At 56.4% G+C, this 22,444-nt stretch overlaps 1 protein-coding gene across 1 annotated transcript in view; it reads left to right on the forward strand.

Annotated features, from left to right (window-relative positions):
* WIZ (WIZ zinc finger) overlaps positions 1–22,444 on the forward strand; it is a 58,579-nt gene that overhangs the window by 18,012 nt on the left and 18,123 nt on the right. Inside the window, exons 3-4 of the mRNA XM_086478815.1 lie at positions 17,146–17,206; positions 19,675–22,214. Coding sequence (XP_086334941.1) covers positions 17,146–17,206; positions 19,675–22,214 — 2,601 coding nt within the window. The remainder of the gene's footprint in view (positions 1–17,145; positions 17,207–19,674; positions 22,215–22,444) is intronic.

The raw sequence follows: 22,444 nt of genomic DNA on the forward strand, positions 1-22,444 counted from the left end.
CCCCTTCCTCCCTGGTGTTGGGCTGAGTTTAAGCTGTTGGCTTTCAACCACTCTTAACCGGGAGATTGAGCGCACAGTCCCAGTAACCTTCCTCACTAATTACCGCTTCGTCAGCCTCTTAGCCTGCGAACGGTGCCAGGAAAGATGTCATGTTGTTGCCTAGCAAATAAATAATTGAATACTTGAGTCCAAGACAACAGGCAGGGCTTAGCTGGAGCTGGGACGTGGAGTACAGTTGGAAACCCTAAAGTTGCATGGAAAAACCCCCACGCTACGTCCCCGCTAACGCAGGGGTAACGAAGCTCTCGGCCGTGAATCTCTTCCTAAAGACTTTTGGGGTTCGTAGCTCCCCACCTGTGCCGTGGGTAAGCACCGAAATAAGGATTTGGTGGCTGCACAAGGCTCGGGTTGAGTGGTCGCTCGTGAGCACGGCGACACTCCTACGGGGCGGGAAGGTGGGTCATGATGTGGTCCTCAAACGCGCCACCAAAACGGGGGTTAGTGTCGTTCGGGGTGTTTTCTTGCCGTGGGTGGTCTTCGGTGACCCAAAGCCGTGGCCCTGAATGGGCAAGGTCTGCGGTGAGGAGGGGTCCTGTCTGGCGCCCGGTGGTGGTCCTCGGTGCGCTGGGAGAAGGTTTCACACCCGCGCTCGCCCAAGGCACGGAGCACCTGCCGTGCCCGTCTTTCGGTGGCTATAAATAACCTCCCAAATCCAGCACCCCCCCGAGCCAGCCTCTCTCCCCTGCGCCGCCGCTCGTGCTAACCAGGCCACGGTTTAAAAATAATCCGGGGGCAACATTGGGCACGGCCGTGGATTCTCCTGCTGCCTCGCAAAGTAGGACATGGCCCGATCCTTCTTCTCCACTGGGCATTCCTGGGGAGGGAAGGTTCCGTACGGGCGCGAGCTTGGATTTTTTGGCCACGCAGAGCCAAGTTCGTGGTTGGGGCGAGCGGGGTGTAAATGTGTTGTGGCTGCAGTGTGGGGTTTTTTGGGGTGGCTTGCTTCTGTCCTACAGCCCAGGCTGTTCTCCTGCTCCATCCAGGCTGCCAAATATCTGGAAAACCTCAGCAAGTGGCCTAAATCTTTTTTTTTTTTTTTTTTTTTTTTTTTTTCCCCTCAGTATCTGGGGGATACAAGCAGTTCAGGAGCGTGTAAGGGATACCTTACAATGACCCCTTTTGGAAGAGCAAACTGCTGCTGGGTCAAGCTGGGGATGGAGATGCTGTAACCTTCTCCCAACCCCTGCAGAAATGAGCTAATGCTTCGGCACGAGGCCACGTTAATCCTTCTCTGGAGTTTGTCGCTGCTGGGAGAACGAACCTCGTGTTTGCGCCGCGCGCCCTGCAGCACCGTGTCTGGTCGGTGCTGTGGTGGGTAGCAAAAAAAAAAGGTTTCTTAAAGTACATTAACAGCAGAAGGACTAAAGAAACCATTAGAGTCTGTTATTTGATGAGGTTGGTCACCTCGTAAGGAGGGGTGAAGATAAAGCAGAGACTTCTTCCCCCCTGTCTTTCGCAGCAGCGATGGGCCCCAGGAGCCTGTGGAGGAGGACCCCAACTGGGGGAGTGATAATCTCCCGGTTGACTTTGCACTTGTCTGGGATTTGCTGCAGCAACTGCGTGTGGCCCGATGGGATTCATCCCAGGGTGCTGGGGGAGCTGGGCAGTGTTGCTGTGAGACCTTTCTGTTGTTTATCGAGGATCTTGGGACTCCGGAGAGGTCGCAGCCAACTGGAAGCTAGCGAGCGTTGTTCCAATTGCCAAGAAGGGCAAGAAGGATGACCCTGGTAGTTATAGGCCTGTCGGTCTCGCTTTGGCGCCTGGTAAAACTATGGAGAAGGTTATTCTGGGAGTTACTGTAAACCACTCGACAGACAGTGCAGTCATCGGTCAAAGCCAGTGTGGGTTCGTGACGGGGCAGTCACGACTCCTTAACTTTTGTGACAAGGTTACCTGCGCCGTGGATGAAAGGAAGGCAGTGGATGTGGGTTTTTGGGGATTTTAGTGAAGCCTTTGATACTGTTTCAGAGTATCTTTCTGGACAAAACGTCCAGCATACAGCCTGGCACGGACACAACACATTGGGTGAACAGTTGGCTGAAGGGTCAGGCTCAAAGAGTTGTAGTCAATGGGGCAACGTCTGGCTGGTGGCCAGTCACTAGTGGTGTTCCCTTGCGTTGGTTTTTTTCTTTCTTCAGTGTTTTTTATCGATGACCTGGACGTGGGAGTTGAGGTGCACTCAGTAAGTTTGCTGGTGGTACTAAATTGGGAGAAGCTCTTGATTCCCTCAAGGGTAGAGAGACCTTATGGAGAGATCCTGATAGATGAGAGTGCTGGGCAGTCGCCAGTTGTATGACCCTTGAAGAAGGGTAAATGCCAGACTGCACCTGGGATGGTGTCATCTGGGATATCCGTGTAGATTTGGGGACAAGAGGCTGGAGCGCAGCCCTGCGGAGAGGGATCCGGAGCTTCTGGTTGGTGGGAAGCTCAAGGGGAGTCCACCAGGTGCCCTCGTGGCCAAAAGGGCCACCCACGCCCTGGCACAGTATAGCGAACCGGTGGAAAGACGGGGTTGTCCCGTGCCTGGGTGCGGCCTCACCTTGAGTCCCGGGGGCACTTTGGGGCTCCTCAATCGAAGGAGGACATAAAAATGTCAGACCGTGTCCAGGGGAGGGCAAGAGAGATGGTGAAAGGAGGAGAGGGCTCGTGAGGAGCGGCTGAGGATCGCAGGGTCGGTCAGCCTGGACAAGAGGAGACCGAGGGGTGGCCTCGTTGCTGCCTACAGCTTCCTCGCGATGGGGAACGGAGAGGGAGGTGCTGATCCCTTCTCTCAGGTGCCTGGTGATGGGGCCCGAGGGAACGGCTGGAAGTCGCATCAGGGGAAGTTCAGGCTGGCCGTCAGGGAAGAGCTCTTCAGGGAGAGGGTGGTCGAGCGCTGGAACAAGCTCCCCAGGGCTGAGGCCGTGGCCCCAAGCCTGTTGGTGTCCAAGAAGGGTTTGGAGAACGCTCTTGGATACGGGGTTTAACTTTTAGGTTGCCCTGTGCGGAGTCAGCAGTTGGGCTTGACGATCCTCGTGGGTCTCTTCCAACCCAGGAGATTTTATGTCCTTGTGTCATTGGGACACACTGGTTTCAACCCAGTTGGTGCCTTTGAGGGAACCTAGATGGTTTTAAGATATGAAGTTCTTGCCACGGAAGCATGGTGTCCTTGTGGAAGGAGAACTGGTGGCACTTACCCCACTTGGATTTGTCTCTAGGGCGCAACGTGGAGCTGAGCAGCTGCTTCCCTTCCTCCCTGGTGGCACCATGCCTGGTTCATCCTCCTTGTAACCGTGTCATCTGGCGGGTTACTATAGTTTTGGGCTGTCTGCGTGGTCAAAATCCTTCCTTTTCTTTGCTGTCTCCCTAAAACGCTTGCGTCTGTGGGAAGAGGCTTCTGGGGCTTGGCCATCAAAGAGAGCCTGATGTAGAAAACAGGATTAGTTTAAGGACAGAGGATCTGGGGAAAGTGTTTCTCCCCAGTTTGTACCGGACAGTCCCTTCAGAGATGTCCAAGCCCTAGGTAGGGGCTGAAAATACTCTCAATTTATCTTCATTTTCCAGCAAGCATTGCTGGTGGCCGGTCCCTTCTTGCTCATCCTGGGGCCAGAGTCCTGCTTTTTCCACCCTGGGGTCTCCATGACCCCCTCTGCGTAGGATGGTTGAGTGGAGGAAGGATCTCGGCAGCTCTTTGGGCTCCGTCTCGTCATCGCTGGAGCCTGGCGCGTTCCTGCCAGCCCTGACACGGGGCGGGGGGCGAGATGCTGCCAGGCGAAGCCATCCAGCGATTCTCCGTAACACCGGCACTTGGCACCGGCGCCGTGCCAGGGTGGCCCCGAGAGCTCGCGCCAAGGGCCGCATCCAACCTCTTGGCTCAGTTCGGTGAAGCATCCACGCTCGGCACGGCTTGCCTATCAACCTCGTGTGCTCTCCGGAGCGCTCCGGCACGTACGCCAGCGTGATTCCTAAGTGTTCCCAGGTCTTTGCGGCCGATGGTGGGTCTCGGTAATTGGAGAGGACAGCTCGTTACAGGCTGACAGCAACGAACAGCGAGAAGATCCCTCAGGAGTCTTCTCCGTGGCCTTACAGCATCCAAAACGGCCGTTGGGGATCTTCTCGCCAGCTAATATCACAGGTACAAAAGAGCTAAGCCTCGCGGTGGCTCCCCAGGGCTCCCCGGCCGTTGCTTTTTAGGTGATTAAAACCCCCGTTTTAACGACGCCGCAGCCAAAACCTGCCGGCAGATGGGTGAAAAAGTTGATGGGGAGTGAAAAAATGTGGAGTTGGAGGGACCCGGAGTAAAAAAGGGGAGGTGATGTGAATTGCCTGCATTCATCGCCGGTGGAAACACTGCCACTTTTATGGGAGCAGCCGAGATCTGCTGGAAACTTGAGGGAGATGGATCCAAACGAGATGAGCTTGCAACAGCGCCTGGATGCCTTTCAAGCACTTGGATAGAAACCGTTCTTTCATTAGACGCTGGATGTGTCCTCTGCTGACGAGGAAAGTTTTCTGCCGCCCCAGTCACATAAATCTTGCTTAAAGCTGGATGGAGCAGGGCAGGATCTAGAGGATGAATTTGCTCGGAGGCCTGATAACTCTTTAAGGGAAGTAAAAGAAAAAAAAAAAACCAAACCCAACAAAAACCACGGAAGGTTTTCAAGGATGGGTTGGAATTGCCTCTGAAAAGGCTCAATTTGGGCTTTTAGCTGCAGGTAAAAGGCTTGAATGGAGGCTGGCCCCCTCGGGCAGTGCTCTTTCTCGCTCGCTTTTGTTTTTAAACGGCTCGGTAATGGGGGAAATGCAGAACTGGAAACACCTCGGGTAGAAAATGCCCTGTGAAACAGGTACGTGCGCCCTGGCTTGCAGAGGGCTGGTGGTGCAGCGACTGCAAAACCCGGTGCAGGTGCTGGGTGCAGGACCCACCCGTGGGGAAGATTCCTCCGAGGGGGACTGCGGTGCTCAGGGCGATCCCCATCCCAGATTGGAGGGTACGGCTGGGGAGCCCCGAGGCTTTTAAGCGGTAAAATGGCCAGGTTTTAGGGAGCATCCACACGCGGTTTGTCGGCTTGCTTGATAATTCCTTGGGTGCCGGGCTTGGGGCTGTGCGAGGCAGGGATGGTTAAGGAGAACTTGTGAAAAAGGCGCCTTTTGGGGGGGTTTAGGCACTTTTTTTGGAGGATGGACGTAGAGCAAATGCCATCCCTGCCTGCAGCAGGCAGGGGAGAGCGATGCTGGCGCTGCATCTTGAGCCCGTTCAGACCTCAGCGCTGTTTTCAGTGGGTGAAGGTTTTGCTGGAGGTTTTTCCAGGCTGAAAGCAGGAGGTTTTGGGATTGGGATTGCCGTCCTGGGGCCACGTAGGGTTGGGACTGTCTGGAAGGGTGCTGTGGGCTGAGCATCTTCGGTGCAAGCGATGCTGAGAGGTGGCAGCGTGGTCCCAGGCGTGGTGGGGGAAGGAGCTGCATCGTCCTCCCGACCCGATGCGGGTTGTAGGATCAGCCCCAGGTTTGGAGCACTGAGTGTCTGCCCCGTGGTCTCATCCTGATTCTGCAGGAACCTTGGAAATACCACCAGAGCGTGAAATTATGCGAATATTTGGAGTATCCTGGAAAATCTGTAGCACTCTGGAGCCTGGGAGCATGCCCCCGAACCGGGAGCAAGCCCCCAAGCCTGGGAGCAAGCCCTCAACCCTGACTATGTGGCTCGTACCACCAGCTTTTTGCCTTTCTCTTGGAGGAAACGCAGCCCAAAGCGTTGCCGCGTGGAGCTTTTCGGAGGGGTCTGGGCTCTGCATTCCCCCCCACGCTGGGGCTGGGAGCAGGGCACGGCTCCAGTGCATCCCCCAGGCTCTGCAAACACCCCGAGAGCTGAGAAAACCCGAGTATAACTCGTGTCCTCTGGCCGGGGAGCGCGGGGAGGCTGGAAATAAGAGCAAAGCTCCTCGCTGGGAAAGTGTCGGGTTCTCTCTCGGCCGTGCCAAGGCAAACAAGCCACGCTGTTCGTCTGCTCGCAGCAGAAGAGCTGCTTTCCCTCGTGGTAGCCTTTCCTCACACCTGTTTCGGTTTCGGTTAATCTCACTCGTACCTCAGCGGTGAAACCCCGCGCGGGGTCTCGGCACGGACTCCTTGATCTGTCGTGCGTGGCGTTTCGGGGAGAAACCGGGGGTTTTTTTCTACCTCATTAGATTTGCTGGAGGTTTTCCAGCGGGGAGCGGATGCCTGCGGAGCGAGTTCAAGCTGCTGACAGCGGGCTGGCTTTTCTCCGCTGCCTTTCGAAGCCGTCCATGAACTGCAGGTTGTAAACTACAGCTAGATATATATTTTTTTTTTCTATGTTTTTTGATGTTTCCCCCACCACCACCTCCAACCACACCGTTGGTGACTCACAGCTCCCATGTGGTCACCGAGCGCAACAGGTCATCCATCACCCAGCTAACGAGCTTCCCGTCCTGTTGTGGTTCATCATCCCTGTTTCTCTTCTGATTCCTGGGATTACCTCTGGCTTTTTTGGCACAATATCCCCATCTTTGTCCTTCGGGGTGCTGCTGCCTGGATCTCTTCTGCATCAGGGACCTTTCTAATGGAGCCTTTGGGGTCAGGAGCAGGTATGGGACATCACTGGCGGCTGCTCGGGCTCTCCAGGAGACTCTTTAGTGCAGTCCCCTCGATGCTTCCTTCTCTGTTGAGTCTTTGCTCTGTAGATGTTTTTTCTAGTGGCCTTCATGATCTTCTCTAGATCTTCCTCTCCGTTTGGGGATCCTGCCAGCTTTTACGCTGCTGTTGTGTTTCCCCTTCTCTACCTTGAGTAGGTCAGTCCTACTTAGTCTCCAAATCCCACACAAGCCCTTGCCGTTGGGTTGTGGTGGCCAAAACCCCAGTGGAGACCCCTCCCTGAGGTCGCTGGGCTGCTGCCAGGATGTCTCTCATCTCCGTTGGTCATGGAAGGGTGCGGCTCTTCCTCCAGGCAGACGGCTTGTCCTCTCCTGGCTCCGCTCTTTGGCTCGCACACCTGCAGGTTGGCCTCTTTCTTGGAAAAGAAACCGCGTGTCGCCGTGCAGCTGTTTCTGAGAAGATGATGGTGCCCAAATGGTCACGGTTTGGGAGACAGAAATTTAACATCTTCTTCTGGCCACCCTTGGGTGACCCTGGCAAGTCCGACAAGGGCTGGAGGGACTGTGCTGTGTGTCCCGGGAGAGCCAAAGGGAACTATTCAAAGCTGCAGTGTGGCTCCCATCCAGATGTTTAACATTTCCTTTCCACCCTGGTGGGACTTCTCCAGCCCTCGGTGACCAGTGAGATGAGGCACCTCATCCCTGGCTTCATCTTCTTCCTCCTTGATCGGAGCTCAACAGCAAGACGGCGTCTCCAGCCGGGTGGCTTTGGTGGGTGAACCCCGCGCCGCTTTTCTCTCTGGTGGAGGTTTGCTGGTGCTCGCGGTGGGATGGGTGCCTGAAGCCACCAGCTCTCCTGCATGTCCACGTTGAGGTCCTGCTGCTGCGGCTCAGGTGTAATGTGGCGCTCGCTGGCCCCGCGCCGGGACAGCATCTCCGGTTGAGCCTCGGTAGAGTCCTCCGTCCAGATGTTTATGCGAAGTCTGTGAAATCGTGGCAAGCTCTCGCTGACCGTAAACGTCCCGGGGAGCGGAGCCAACATCTCGAGATGTGTCATGCTTCCTACGGCTCCGTCTTCCAGAAGCACACAAGGCTTCCTGAGCTCTGCTGACTCGGGCAGCTTGAACGCGAGCCCGTGCGCACGAGCCAACAGGCGCTGGCTTAGTTTACTTTAGTGGTTTGTTGGTTGGTTTTTTTCCTCCAGTGCGAGCAGTTTGCTTAAACCCAGCTGTCCCCGTGGGACCCCTGCCCTCTCGGCGTGAAAACTTGGGTGCCGCCTTGAGGTACTGACAGCGGCGGTGGATGGGTGATTCTTTATTTCTCAGCCGGACACGAGGATCTCTTGGGTGATTCTTTATTTCCCATGAGCCAAAACATGAGGGTCTCTTGGAGGATGATGAGCTGGTGCGTGGGGTGTTTCAGCAGAAGGGTTGTTGCTCTTAGCGGTGATCAGTGCTGGGAGGAGAAGTGCTTGGCTTGAGTGTAAGTGGCCGCTTGGTGCCAAACTGGTCCCAAATCTCCGAGCTTTGCATCGGAGGAGTAAGGAATGCGGCCGCCGAAGACATCGCATGCCATGAAACATCTGCTGGGCACCTGAGGATGGCACACAGAGCATTGCTAGGTGACGCAGAGGTCTCATCCAGAGAGCTTCCAGGGGGTCTTCGTACGGATGCAACACGCACCGATCTGTCCGGACTGACAAGAACGAACTCTGGAGCCGCTGGATGGAGCGTGCCCGGGCACAGCCGAGCCAAGAGACAGCCGGAGTGCCGGGATCGTGTTTTAAGGGGAAGAGTTAAGCTTTTGGGTGTGACAGCAGCGGCAGGGAAATCCTGCACGGCAAGAGCCGAGCACCAGGGCTGGCGGCATTGGGAAAACCCTCCGTGGAAAATGGGTGCTGGTGGGGTCGGAGCTGTTTGGCGTTTTCCCGGGTCTGTAGCGCATCTCTCGGCCTCGCCACCCAAGCAGGTTGCTGGAAGGGAGCCCGGGGGGTCTTGCATGCCTTGCTTTGAGCTGCTGGGACGAGCCGGAGCTCGCTGGGGTGCTGAGTCAGCACATCCAGCACCCTCCCCTTGCAGCGGTGCCGTTCCCCACCTCCCGTCTGCTGCAGAGACCACTTCCTGAGCAGGCGTTGCCTTTCTAACTGCTCGAGGGAGAACCGGTTGCGATAGCAGGGACAGGATAACCCCAGGCTGCTGCTGGTGACGGAGGCGAGCGGGACCCGCTCGTCCCTGAGCGCGTGGTAGGACGCCGGGCCACGCACCCGTGGTCTGGTGGGGGGTTTGGGGCTCCAGGCGGCGGGGTGAAAGCAAATCCTATTTTTCCTCTAGAAACCAAACAGGTGGCCCAGTGGATGGGATCTATTCCGTGCTGGGATGTGATCCCCTTCTAGTGCGAAAGGAGGGTGGAAACCCACGGGCTGGATGTGAGGGGAGGTGGGAGCCAGAGGGGAGACGGGTGCTTGTCCCAAAGCCCATCCGTTGGGAAGGATGGGTGCTCGGTGGTTGCTTCAAGGTTTCTTTGGGCCCCTTGAGACTTGTGGCCATCACTGCTTGTTGCTGGTGGATGGGGAACGTGAAACGGCTTCAGCCCAGAGCTGACGTGGTCTCCACGGGTTTCTCACATGGGAAGCAGCATGTTCGTCCTTGCTCTGCGGCTCACAGCTATCTTACAATGTTCTGGCAAAGCTGATATCGGCGTGTGGCTGGTTTTGGTAGCGCCTGAAGGTCCTTGTCTCCTGCTCTGGGGTGCCCAGTGGTCTGGTTTCTCTTGCCAAGAGCTCTTTGGGCTTGGTGGGACTGAGATGTGGTGCCTGTCCTCCAGGTTGTTTTGGTGTCTCCCTATAGCCTTGGGTTTTCCGCGGGGCAGGGAGGAGAGCTGGTCCCTGACCCGTCCCATCACCCACACCTGCCCCTCCAGTCGCTTTATGGGTCCCCATCCCCTCCCCACGCTGCCGTTTCAGATGATGCTCCCGTGCTCATGGGGCTTCCCAAGCCCCAAGTGAGGTGATTGCTTAAGGGATGGAAATGGGATTTGATGATTCTGGTTTGCTCCCCAAATCAGGCACAGGCCAAGGACTCGCTGAAGCAAAAGGCAGGAGGTTTTGGCTCCTTCTGCCCCAAAATTGCTTTATCTTCTGCCGTAGCGAGGCTTTGGGAGGTCTCTGAGCCCCCACCGAAGGCTGCTCCCCCTTGAAGTTCAGTTGTTGGGGGATGGTTGGGTTGTTCGTGCCCAGATTAATGCCGGGAACAGGCAGAGAGCAGCAAGTGCAAAGCCTTTATGAAGCCGGGGAAAAAAATATTTGCTGTGCTCCTTGTTTAGCCTCAACATCTTTTGGGGTAGAAAGGGGGGTTTGGGTTGAAGGGCTAATGCCAAAGCAAGAGCAGGTTGTCCAGCTTGGAAGATCTCCAAGGGCAGAGGTGCCACGGCGTCTCTGGGGGTCCACCTTCCATCCCCACGTACAAAACGAACCCAAGGAGGAGACCGAAGGACGGGAATTGTGCCAATCCCTGGCCTCCCGAACGCCTTTCGGATGTCTTGTGCCCGGCCTCTCGGTGGAGAGATCCCGCGTTGAGATGGGTGTCAAGTCGTGGAGAAGAGCTCTGACCTGCCCCTCTGGCAGCTGGCTCTGTCCCTCCCTGGAGATAACCTGCAGCCCTTGTGTTTGAACCTGATCCCATCTTTCCCAGCGCTTCTCTGTGTTGGACCCACGCAAGGGATGACCAGGGACCCGTGGAGCTGGCAGGACGGATGGCACCACGGCTGCCAGCACCACATTTGCTGTGGTTTTGAAGCTGGTCGGTATTCACGCCGCCTGTGCCCTGCCTGCACAGTCCTGCCTCCTCTTCTGGGTCATCTCCAGCATTGCTGAGGAGCCAGAGGAACCACGTACGGATGGCTCTGCTCCTGCTGGGCTTAATACAGTTCGGTGTGGCCTTGGTGAGTCGATGTGGGGATAATTTGACGGAAGGTAGCACCGGTGCGATGAAAAATGTGGGATCCTTTAGCTGGGGAGCACCAAGCCATGTCCCTTCAGGATCCCTTACCCCTACGTTATGGGTTTTTCACCTCGTTATGGGGCTGGACATCACGCTTTCATCAGCAGAGTCTGCTTCACCCCTCTTGCAGCAGTGATACAGAGTCCTCCAAGCTCCCGAGTCCAGCTGCTGCCCTGAGCTGAGCAAAGTCCCAACCCAGGCAGCTCCTCCCAGGCCGGAGCGTGGGTTAAAACACGAGCAGCTCCCAACGGTGGGTTATTCATCCCGCTGCGACGGGCTGACCCCCTTGCGCGTGAGCCTGCGGCGCTCATCTGCTGGGACTAGAGCACAGCGGGTACGTAAGCGTTGTCTGCTCGGCTCTTCGTGGTCTGCCGTCGCTTGGGCCCTTTGCGGTGTCTTTTCCTGCCTGTGCAAAGTCCAGCAGCAGAACTATCGGCACCTGGATGGTGGTTGCACAACCCTGGGCGTTTCCAACCCTTAAATACGCAAACTTCCAGCACCCCGCGCCTGCAGAGGGGTGAAGGGACCCACGCCGTTCCCATGAAGCCCACGCAGAAGCGACCGTGGAGCCGCCGGTGGTCGCGTGAACACAACAGCACCGTCCTCAGCTCCGTCAGCAGCCGGCTAAGCCCGAGTCAGATGAGACACGATGTGCTGCCAGCACGCCGTGCTTTGAAGAGCTCCTCTCCTCAAGGTCACCTGCCCGCAGGCTTAGGAGCGTCCTTAAATACTGCCCTGAACTGCCACGCGGCGCGAAGGAGAAAGAAAAGTCTCTCGTTTCTATCTGGAAGCAGCCGAGCGCTTTCATCGGAGCAGGACCCGGAGCTACGTGCGGGAAAACCGACCCCAAACGTGCCCATTTTCAGGAGGAAACGTGACGTTCGTGTCCCTGGCCAAGCCTTCCCGCAGCGGAGCCTGTCCTCACGCCAGCTCATCTGTATTCAGGAGCACGAGCGAAATATCCAGCTTGCTTCTGGCAAGCCACAGCGAAGGGTCAGAGAACGCGATCACCTCGTCTGGCTCCGGGGAGAGCGTTTGGACCGCCCGTGTGAGGCTGTGGGTGAAATGATTTCTGTTGGAGAGGGGCCGTGGAGGCACGGAGCGATGCCGGGCTCTTGGGACGGAGGAGCAGCGTCTACCCTGGGGATTTGGGGCAGGAATACCGTCGAAGAGCTTGAATCTGCCATGGGTGGCCATGAGCCTCGCCCGTGCAGAGCACCCAGGTTGCTCGTCCGGGTGCTCTCGGTAGACGGGGGGATGCCGGGGGGGCAGGTGGTCTTCTCTTGCGCGAGCGAGAAGCTCTGCCGCGGCGCAGCTGGCGGGGCTCGTGCGAAGCCCTGCCTTGCCCCGGCAGCCGTCGGCCCTCTTTAGGGCGGGTTGGAGAGGAAAGAGCCGCCGCTTGCACCCTCTTCTGCAGGATCTCCATGTTCTGCTTCTCGTGTCACCCGCTCTCAGCCCGGAGCCGCGCGCTCGTGCCCGGGGATGTCGGGATCGCCGAGCGGAGGTGCTGACGGCACCTTGGCCCGCCGGACGCCACTGTTCGCGCTGCAAACACAAGCCCAGCTTGGGCTGGACCTGCTGTGGCTCTGCCAGCATGGATGTGGCCTTGGAGAGGTGGTCTTGCCACGGCTGCTGTGGGCTGGAAGAGCCAAGTTTGGGGCCCTGGGATGGATTTGGAGATCGGCCGTCTTACAGCCCTGGCTGGCCAAGTGTTTCCAGCGCGGGATTCCTCATTGCACCCAAATCTGCGCCATCTGATGCGGCAGAAATCCCCGTGGATGGGTCTGGTGGAAGCACGCTGGTGAACACCCAGCCTGGCCACCGCTCGGCTCCGGCGCCGCCGCGGCGTGGGGACGTGGTGTTTTCCCGCTGCTGTCAACCAGTGATCCCACTGCGCGAGTCCGGCTGCTGGGGGGTTTTTTTTTTGGCACTGTTGGTTGCTCTTGTGGTTTTGGACCATGAAAGGCCACGTGCGGAGCCAAAATTTTTTTTATCAGCTGCTGGTGCCAATGAACGATTCTTCCAGTACCTTTTTACTCTGAAATTAAACACCTGAGATTAAAGCCTGAGCCTTAAGTAGGAGCTAGTCTTTAATTCCAGCGCTAAATCACGCTTGCGACATCAGGCGTTACTCGGAAGATGATGCAATAACTCACCCCTTGCCTAATCCCATTGCTGAAACGGCAAGGTCCCGTGGCCTGGCTGTAGAGGAGCTAAAATGTCTCTTTTTGCCTCTTTTTTTTTTTTTTCAGTTCGTTTAGATAGCTGGGGAAAAAAAACAAAGCCTGGGAGAGCACGTGTCGGCTCAGTGCAGGCTTTTTGGAGGTGATCAGCTGGTTTGGGGGATTCTTGGACACCCTCAGATGGCTCCAAAAAGTGGTATTGCAAATTCTTTGTCCAATTGGCTTAATTTTTGATTTTTGAAGAGTCCAGTTCTGGTCCAAACCAAGTCATCACCTTCTGGAGGAGCCTCTCTTTTTTTCTTTTTCTTTTTCTTTTTTTTTTTTTTCTTTTTTCCCTCCCTTGACTGGAGACTGGTTCACCCCACCCTCAGACCGATGTCCTTTGGAAGTGCCGGTCCTTCTGCAGTGGGAACCCAGCTGATCTGGGAGCTGCTGGAGAGCTTGAGTTGGAGCTGAGCCTCCCTCCTCGTCCTTTATCGCCGAGATACGAGATGAAGGAAGCATGTGGAGGTATCCTTCCTCCGTCCCAGAGGATTGTGTGGAAGGGGAACCTGTTGAGTTCAGGGGATGGAGTCCTACGCAGTTGAACAGCTTTTGAAGTTTGGGAAATAATACTATCTTTTGGATTTTAGAGGGGTTTTTTAAATCTTTGCTCCTTTATGCTCTTTTAGACTGTCACTAGACATCATTTGGGAGCTGGGTAGGAAACTTCCAGGAGAATATAGTTTCTTGGCTCAACTCTTCAGGAGAGAGATCCTCTCCCTGTTTCGAGGTGGTCAAGGGTCTTGATGGAAACCATCCAAAAGACCTCTTCGCTTTAGACTCTTGAACTTCTTTGGGCTTTTAATCTTAAAATCACAGAGTAATTGAGACTGGAAGGACCCTCCAGAGGTCTTCAGCCCATCCCTGTGCTCAAAGCACAGCCAACTTCAAATTTACGTTGCTCGAGCCCCATCAAGTTGAATTTTGAGCTTCTCCAGGGATACCCAACTCTCTCAGAAGGAAGGGCTTCCTCTGTTGTGACTTCCTTGTCCTCTCGTTGTGCGTGTCCAGGAGGAGTTTGGCTCCATCTTCTCTGCACCCTCCAATTAGAACCCTCCAATTAGTGGCTGTAGGCAGCACCTTGGTGCTCTCATCACGAAGGGGAACAAGCCCAACTTCCCCAGCCTGCCTTCATTCATCACGCCCTCCTCCAGTCCCTGGTGGCTGGGGACCTTCGCTGGGCTCGCTTTGTTGGATGTTGGTTCTATCGGCATCTCTCTGACTTCCTGACGCAGTGGAGCAACCTTGCTAATTATCCCAGCTACCGTTTAGCATGTCATTAGTCTTAAAATACCAGTTGAGTAGCTCTGGTACAAAGACCCAGACCCTCTCTGGAGGAAGCACCTGCCATACAAAGAGTGGTGACGTGGAAAAACACCTTGAGGTGCATCCTGGTGGTCTTTGAGGTGGTGGTGGTGAAGGTTTAGGCACCCCGATACACGGCTGAGCCTCTTGAGCATGCCGTTAACCTCTGCTTATCAACCCGTGACGGCCTCGATGAGCCAGGGCTCTTTCAGCTCTCCTGGAGACGTTGGTATTTTCTCAATCCGCGACCTTTGAAACGTGTTGTCTAATTAACCATTGCCAAATTTATCTAGAGCCGCGTCTGGGAGAGCTCCTGGTCTCCACTTAGCTGTTCCTGTGTTGGGAAACTCACGGGTTTTTCCCTTATCTCTGGCTTTTTGTGTGTGTTTTGGCCATGGGCTTGTATGACGGCTGGATTCTGAAAGCGTCTTGATGTCCTGGCTGGGTTGCTTTAACTCTTGGGATAGAGCAAAACCAGAGAGGAGAGAGCGATGGCCCCCATACAAGGGCGTTTGACCTCTTGGAGGAGGGACCGTGAGCTCAAAAATGAATTCAGATTTGCCGTGCCCTTCCGGGAGAAGCGGCAGCCACGCTCCTGTGGTTGGAGGAGCAGCTCTTGCTGGATTACCATAGAGGGTAAATTTGAGCCTCCTAAGTCCAAGACATTAAACTCCCTCATCTCTTGCTGTTTCCAAGAAACCAGGATTTGCAGGGAGTGCAGTTACGTGCTCATCAGGAGAAAGATAAATCACCGCGTGTTTTCCTCTAAAGGAGACAGTTTCTAAAAATAGGAGCCGTGCTGGAGCTCCGGAGAACAAAAGAGTCCCTGGAAGGCTCCTGCTACTGTCCTTTCTCGGTGCTCTCTGCCCCCCTCCGTCCTCGTGCTAGGGATTTATGGAAGTGTTTGTAATCTGCCGATTTGGGAGGGTTGGGTTTTTTCCCCCCATCCTTTCCCCTGGCGTTCCCGCCCTGGCCAGGTGGTGACTCAGGCTTTCCTGGATGAACGCTCCCGGTCTTCCGTGACCTCGGCAGCTTGGCCCTAAATCCTGCCGGCCTTTTCCGAAATGATTTGGAAGCCAAAAGGACCTGATCCGAGGGTCAGGGATGCTGCCGCCTTTCCGGGACGGGCTCTGACGGTGCCGATGCTGGATGAACCCCGGCGATGTGCGCGGTCGCAGCTCTGCGGTGCGGTGAGAGAGCTCCGACCCCGTCGTCCCTGGATGAGACCTACGCGTTGGAGAAGCTCAGCCTTAAAAGTCTCGCCTCTGAGGTGGCTCACCTGAGATGTCAGAAGGGTGGGAAGCCAACCCTGGCTTTTCGCCTCCCTCCTCTGCTTTTGGGGCAGGTCCTGCCCTGCCTGCCCCATCTCCATAACCAGCGTGGTGGCCTGAATACCACGTTCCTCCTGGTTTTACGGCACGTGACCGGTCATCCATAGAATAAATGCAAACTGCGAGCGGCTGTGTCCATCCCGGAGGGGACGGAGGTCAGTTTGGGCTGTAGAGGCTCTCGCGGGCTGAGCCTGCAGACCGTTGCAGCAAAGCCCATCTCCTTGGCCTTGTGTTTCCAAAGCGCTCCCGGGTTCCTTCCCAGGACGCGCAGCTTGATCCTGCGCTCTCTCATCTTGATGTTCAACATCAAAGGCTCTCTGGGTCGTTGGATGGCGCGTGGTGGAGGCTGAGCTGCTCCTGGCGTGTCCCTTTTCTCCACGAGCCCCAGGCATAGTCTGTGCCAGGTCTGCACCCTTCGTTAAGCTGTGGACACCTCCTTCCCGTTGGCTTCCTGGTTATTTCCACCTCACCGGTGAGCCACAGGCAACTCTTGGGCTGCTGGGCATCCCCTGACCCAAGATGATGATGATGATGGGAGCAGGGACATGGAACAGTTCCTTGTTCCAGCAGTGAGCTTGCTTGCCCGGGGCTGGGCTGCTGGGCATCCCGTGACCCAAGATGATGATGATGATGGAAGCAGGGACGCGGGACAGTTCCTTGTCCCAACAGCAAGCTTGCTTTGCCTGGAGCTGGTAAACAATGTGGATTTACCCAGCCAAGCCTCAGCTTCCCCAAGCTCCCAGCCTGGCCTGTAATAACAAGCGAGTCCCTGCTTTCCACGCAGCCGGGGCGGGCGACGCGCGGCTGGAGCAGGACGGAGGGGAGCCGGCATGGGGGGAGCAAGACCCCCCCCATGCCCTGCCCTGAGCTCAGCCCTGGCTGATGGAGCCTCTGGGCCAGGTAGTTTCGATCCAGATGTCTTCATCGGACACAGCCGAAGGTTTTCCTCCTCCTGAGGAAGACTTTATCTGGGTCTGACAAAGCTCAGCAGGCCCTGCCGATCTTCGGGAGGCATTTGCCTGCCTGGGGTCGCTGCCTGAAGTCCTGCCTTGCACCTTCTCGTGGGCAGGCTTGGAGGTGATTTAGCCCAGGAGCCATCCCAGGGGTTTGGCCAACACCGGAGCGAAGCAAGGCGCCTCCAAGTCTCGGGTGATGGTTGGGCACCTGGAGAAACCCCGCGTGCCGGTGGTCCAAAGGCAAGGAAGCGTGCCGGTGCCGCGGAGGCTTATGAGCCCCGTCCGTAGAGCTGGGGGAACCGATCTTCTCTGTAGGGTGGACCAAGACAAGCCAGATCCAGCTGCTCGGCCGCGGCTCCGTGCCGGATACCTCTCCGTCAGGAGCGCGGCCAGCGGCATGTGCATCTTCCCGTTAAACTGCTTAGCTGCAGGAACGATTATACATCAAATAGTTGCGCGCGGGATTAAACCCTCTTAAGTGTGGCTTGGAAATCCTCCCGTAATCCGGACCCGGCTGTAGGAGGGAAGGACGGGCAGCAGGAGCAGAGAGGGTTTTATCTGCTGGGAAAGCTTTTTTAACACACGTCCGCGCAAAAAAAAAAAAAAAATCACTTTTATTGCAAATTGTGTTGAAGAAGCTTCACTCGGGCCCTGACCTTGGAGTTTCCTCTCTGTTGCAGATGAGCCTGATCCTGCCCTCTCCGGTGCCGTCCCAGCCACAGCTCACAGGACCGAACTCGGGTAAGTTCCCAAGGGATGTCGCAGAGCAGGGAGTGCCCTGGAGCCCATCTCCTCTTGCTAATGGTACTCCAGTTACACAAAGCCCCAAAATATCTCCCTGGCTGTGCCCGGAGAGGGTGGTCCTACCACCGAGGACATCAGCAGGTCCCTTCAGAGCCACCCAGCACAGTCCCTTCGCTGCAGAGCAGCGTTGGCTGCTCTAATTCATCTCGCTTGTCCTGCTTCCCAACAAACCACCCTGCTTCTGGCTACCCTAAATGACCCCCTCGGAGCCATCCCGGTTCCCCTCGGAGCTGCTGAGGCTGCGAGGGAAAGAGAGAGAGATGCTGGGAAGTAGGTGCTTGATTTGGATGCGTTGGGTGTCCCAAAGCTGCTCAGGGGTGGCCCAAACAGCTCCAAGCACCCTGGAAAAAGCAGGTTTTGGGGTGCCAGCCCAAGGCTCGTGCAGGGCAAGGGGTTCTTGTCCCTCCTCGTGGCACAGGGGACGAGCACCTGGCTCGGAATTGCTCTCTGTCTTAGCCTGTTTAGCAACACAACCAATGCCCAGGACATTTTTTTTAATGGGCTTATTTTAGTATCTGCTGTTGACTGATCCTTCCTGGGCCAGCGGTTTCCTTAGCGAGTTATTTTTAATAACGTTTGCAGGGTTTACAGTGCATATGGGAATCACATTTCCCTGATATCGCGCCACAGACAACGGCGAGCCCGTCCTCCAGCCCGCAGTAATTTCTCTCTCGAGTAAGAACAGGGAAAGGTTTCGAGCTGGGAGGGCGAGCACGGTGGGGTGGGAGGATTGGTTCGCCCCTAAACTTGGCTTTTTCCAGGAACAAGCTGGAAATAAATAGGTTTAAAAAGAAGGAGAGAGAGAGGCAGTGTGAGAACCGTGTGGAACTGGCAGCCCTGCTGTCTCCAACAAAGGCGCTTTGTTCTCCCGGCAGCACAACTTGACCCGTGAGATAGTGTTTTGCTGGCCCTGGAGCAGCTCCTTGCGTGAAGTCTCAAGTCACTGAGCTTCTCCGGGTCTCAGGCTCTGCGGTCCGGCAGGTTTCTTCCCCAGGGATGGTTTAGTGCGGAGCAGGAGCCGGGACGTGGCGGTTTGCATTCGGGGCTCGGCTGTGCAGCCGTGCCACGGGTGCTGCGTAGAGGGAGAAGCTGGGCATGAAGCTGGCGGTGGAGGTCAGAAGCTGGGCCCCATCCTTAGGGCAGGGATGGGGACACGGAGGGGGTCTTGCCTTGCTCTGCAGATGCCCCTAGTCTGCTCGGCCCCAGAGCTGGCATCTGCCAAACGCCCGTGAAGCTGCCATCGGGGCTCCTGGGTCTCTTGAACCCCAGTTCAGGAGCCTAAATGTGGGGATTTGGTGCCATTCGAGTCCCTCTGCTTCCCCACTGAGCCTCTCGCCACCCCAGCAGAAGGGCTTAAGGCTCCTGTAGATCCTGTCTCATAACTGTTGGTGCCGTGCCAGATGTCTCCAATCCCTTCGGGCGTCTCCGAGAAGCATCAAGTGCCTTTGTTGCACCCTCACGGCCCTCACCACGTCCCTTCAACTTCCCAGAAAAAACCTCCAAGCCCAACGTAGAACTTTCAAAACCACCAGGCTGGGACTGCCCGTGGGTGCGCTCGGCCCTTCCCTGACGCCCGTTAGGCCGCCCAGTCCTGCTGTAGAGCTCACCCCATGGAGGCTTTTATGTTCTCCAGCTGCTTGATGGGGTCTTCCCAGCTTTGGGGTCCTTGTGGAGGGTTTGGAGGAGGATGGGGAGGAACCACCTTGATCCATTGTGGCTTGGTGTCTCCACCACAGGACTTCCCGCTCCTGCTGTGGAGGGGGAGGACCCAGAGACTTCCATTTAGTCATGGAGACAAGCCATCCTTTGGTCCCAGAGACCTTTGGTATGGCCCATGTTGACACTTGAGTCTATTTTTATGCAACTTTGGAGAGCTCTTTGGCCTGTTCCTTGGCCTGATAGTGATAAGTGTCATCGTTAAGAGCAAATATCCCTCTTGAGCTGGGTGAAAAGGAGGCAGCAAGGCGTCCAAGAATCCCGAGGAGTTAGGAGGGGCAAGGGAAGGAGAAGCAGAGAGTGGCGGTGGAGCAAGGGGAAGATGACTTCTGGCCCAAGGCAGGAACGAGCGATGTGGCGATGGGAACCCAGCGCTCCTGTCGTGCCTGGCATGACCGTGGCAGAGCCACCGTAGGGAGCGGACACGGCCGTCGCTGAAACGAGCTGGGAGCAAGCACAGAAGGAGAGGCAGAAGTTATCCGAGCTGCCCGTGGCCAAGGGAGCGCGCGAAGGGGTGGGCTTGTTTTTATCCCAGGCCTTTCATATTTGGGGCGATGTGGGAATCGCCATGAAATCCCCAGCCTGTGTTAGGCCGTAGCACCCCGCAGGTTCGCCGTGGTTCCAGGACAACCAGGAAATGTTTGTATTATCCCGTTAACTGGTTGTTAACTCTCCGAACTTATTTGCAGCTCCACGAACGAAGAGCATTTGGAGTTCAAGAAGGCTTTGTACAGAACGGATGCCAGGAGCTCCCTAGACCTGCGAAACATGACCGTGTCCGGCAGCGTGACCTGGGACACCTCCGCCCTGGAGACGAGAGCGGGCGATGGGAGAGAAGAAAGCACTTTAGAGAGACTCTCTGGCTTGAAGGACTCGAAGGACGCGCGGTGCGTAAAGGAGTCGGCGTTCGCCGTGGAGCCCCAGGTTGTAAATACGGTGCAGGTGGATCCTGAGCAGCTGGAGAGCGACTCCGAGGAGCTGGATGGTGGCAAGGCGGCAGCAGAGACGCCCAGCCCTTGCGCCGGGGCGTCGGTTGGCAGCGGGGAAGAGAAATACCTTAAAAATGAACCAAAGCAACTTGAAGGCCTCAGCAAAGAGCATTTAGAGAAAAGCAAGAGGGGAATCCAGAGGGTCGACTGGATTTCTAGACCCAACAAAAGCCCGAGTCCTCACTACAAAGACATAAGCAAGCCGACAGATGTAGCAACCAACCTGCCCTTTCGGGGACAGTCCGTGCGTGAAGTGCCTCCTCCGCTGACTCCGACGGTGTTCAGAAAAACGCTAAACCCTGTCCTCGGCAAGTCCAAGTCCCTGGAGAGCTCCTCGTCCCACAGGAAGGGGATGATGGTCGACTCGGACTTGGGCGAGATCAACCCGCTCAACGCGGCCGAGTGGACGATCCAGAAGCCGAGTCTTCAGCTCGGCGCTGACCTCGCCGTCGGCAAACAGTCCTGGACGGTAAACGCCGAAGACTCGGTGGAGCGGCTGCCGTTGATGTCTCTGGAGCCCGCTCCCTGCAGCTCCTACGACATCGAGATGAGGCCCTACGTGTGCAGCGTCTTGTTGGAAGAGCAGGGGAAAGAGGAGCTGGGTCCGGAGGAGGACCCTACGGTGTACACCTGCATCGAGTGCAGCATTTACTTCAAGAAGAAGGAACATCTGATGGATCACATGCTTCAGCATAACCGCGGACCAGGGAGGGACCAAGACAGAGATGCTTTGGGAGGGCAGTGTCAGTTCTGCTGCAACGAGTGCGGATGGGCCTTTGGAGACCCCACGTCTCTGGAGCAGCACAAGAGGCTCCACCAAGAGTCTAGGGAAAAAATCATCGAAGAGATCCAGAAGTTGAACGAGTTTCCAGACGAAGGCCGGGAAGCCCGGCTACAGTGCCCCAAGTGTGTGTTTGGCACAAACTCCTCCAAGATCTTTGTCCAGCACGCCAAGATGCACGTCAAGGAGAGGAAGGACCAAGGGGCAAAGAACATGAATCTCTTTGGAAGCGCGGGCAGCGGAGAAATACGGGATAGCCCCGTGCACGGCATCTACAAACACTTCAAACCAAATGAACACGTGTCCCTGCAGATGCAGGTACCGCCTCACGGCAGCGGCAAAGGGCTCAGCACCTGTATGCTCTGCAGCTTCCCGGCCCCCAACGAGAACATCCTCAAGGAGCACATGAAATACGCCCATTCCCACCTTTCCTGGGACGCGGAGGTGTACGAGGATGATCCCAATCAGCCGGGAACTAGCAGAGATGCCTACAGCCCGGCCAGACCAGGCCGGTTTGCAGAGACGGATTATTTCGGCAAAGCAGACCGGCTTTTCCCTCCGCCTCCCCGAGAAAGCCCATCGCATTACGAAGCTGTCCAAGGTTTTGCCCTGACTCACCCAAGACTCGACAAAAGCAACGGGGCTAGTAAAAAGGACTACCAGACCTCAGGGTTTCACGCCAGGAAAGCAGCTCCGTACTCTGCCCCACACAAAAACCTGGGGCTCTCCAGTTTTCCATCGACTAAAGCTTATTCCCAGTTTGCTCTGCAGCAGCTGAAAAAAAAAGCAGCGGCCCAGCACCTCGAAGGAGAAGGTGACGGGCTCAGGAGCCACCCGATGGGGCTGGAGGAGCTCAGGCACAAGTGGATGTTGGCCAACGACGCTGGGAACATGGAAGAGGAGATCTCCGTAAGCACAGAGATAGATTTGAGCGAGAACAGAGGCATCAAACCCGTCACCATCCCTCAAGCTGCCTTGGACCTCAAGAGGACGTTCAGAGACACCTTGAAAGCCACGGACTCTTCGATAGCTTCGGAGGAGCAGCAGCAGCAGTTGCGGAAGATGGTCCCCATCGTCCTCCTGGAGGAGGTGAACCTGCACCCCAAGGCGACGAAGCGGCCCCGGGGGAAGCCGTTCAAGAAGAAAACGACGCTCCCGTCCCGGGAATTCATGATGGAAGAGCCCCTTCCCTTGGATATGCTCCTGTTGGACGCTCCTCTGGAGGGTCCTCTGGAGCTCGATGACCTCTTGGACTCCGACTCCCCCATGCTGAAGAACGAGGAGAGGAAATGTCCCTACTGCCCAGACAGGTTTCACAACGGCATCGGGCTGGCGAACCACGTGAGGGGCCACCTCAACAGGGTGGGGGTGAGCTACAACGTCCGTCACTTCATCTCAGCAGAAGAAGTGAAAGCTATTGAGCAAAAATTTTCCTTCCAAAAGAAGAAGAAAAAAGGTAGTATGTATTCAATTCACCGTGCTTTCTATTTTCTTGTTTTAATCGGTGGGGTTTTCTCCTCCCCCCCCCCCCCCCCGAGAACTGGGTACGTATGGTACTGTGGTCAACCCGAACCGCGGTGGCCGCGGCACAGCCGGTGGCACGCGGTTGTCACGGGTGCGATAAACCCCCCCCTCACCCGCCCTCGGAGGCCTGGTCCCGGGGGTTTTAGCGGCGGCGCTGACTCTCTG

This window comes from Leptosomus discolor, chromosome 28 (genome assembly GCF_034619465.1).
Source record: "Leptosomus discolor isolate bLepDis1 chromosome 28, bLepDis1.hap2, whole genome shotgun sequence".
In the NCBI taxonomy this organism is placed as follows: Eukaryota; Metazoa; Chordata; class Aves; order Leptosomiformes; family Leptosomidae; genus Leptosomus; species Leptosomus discolor.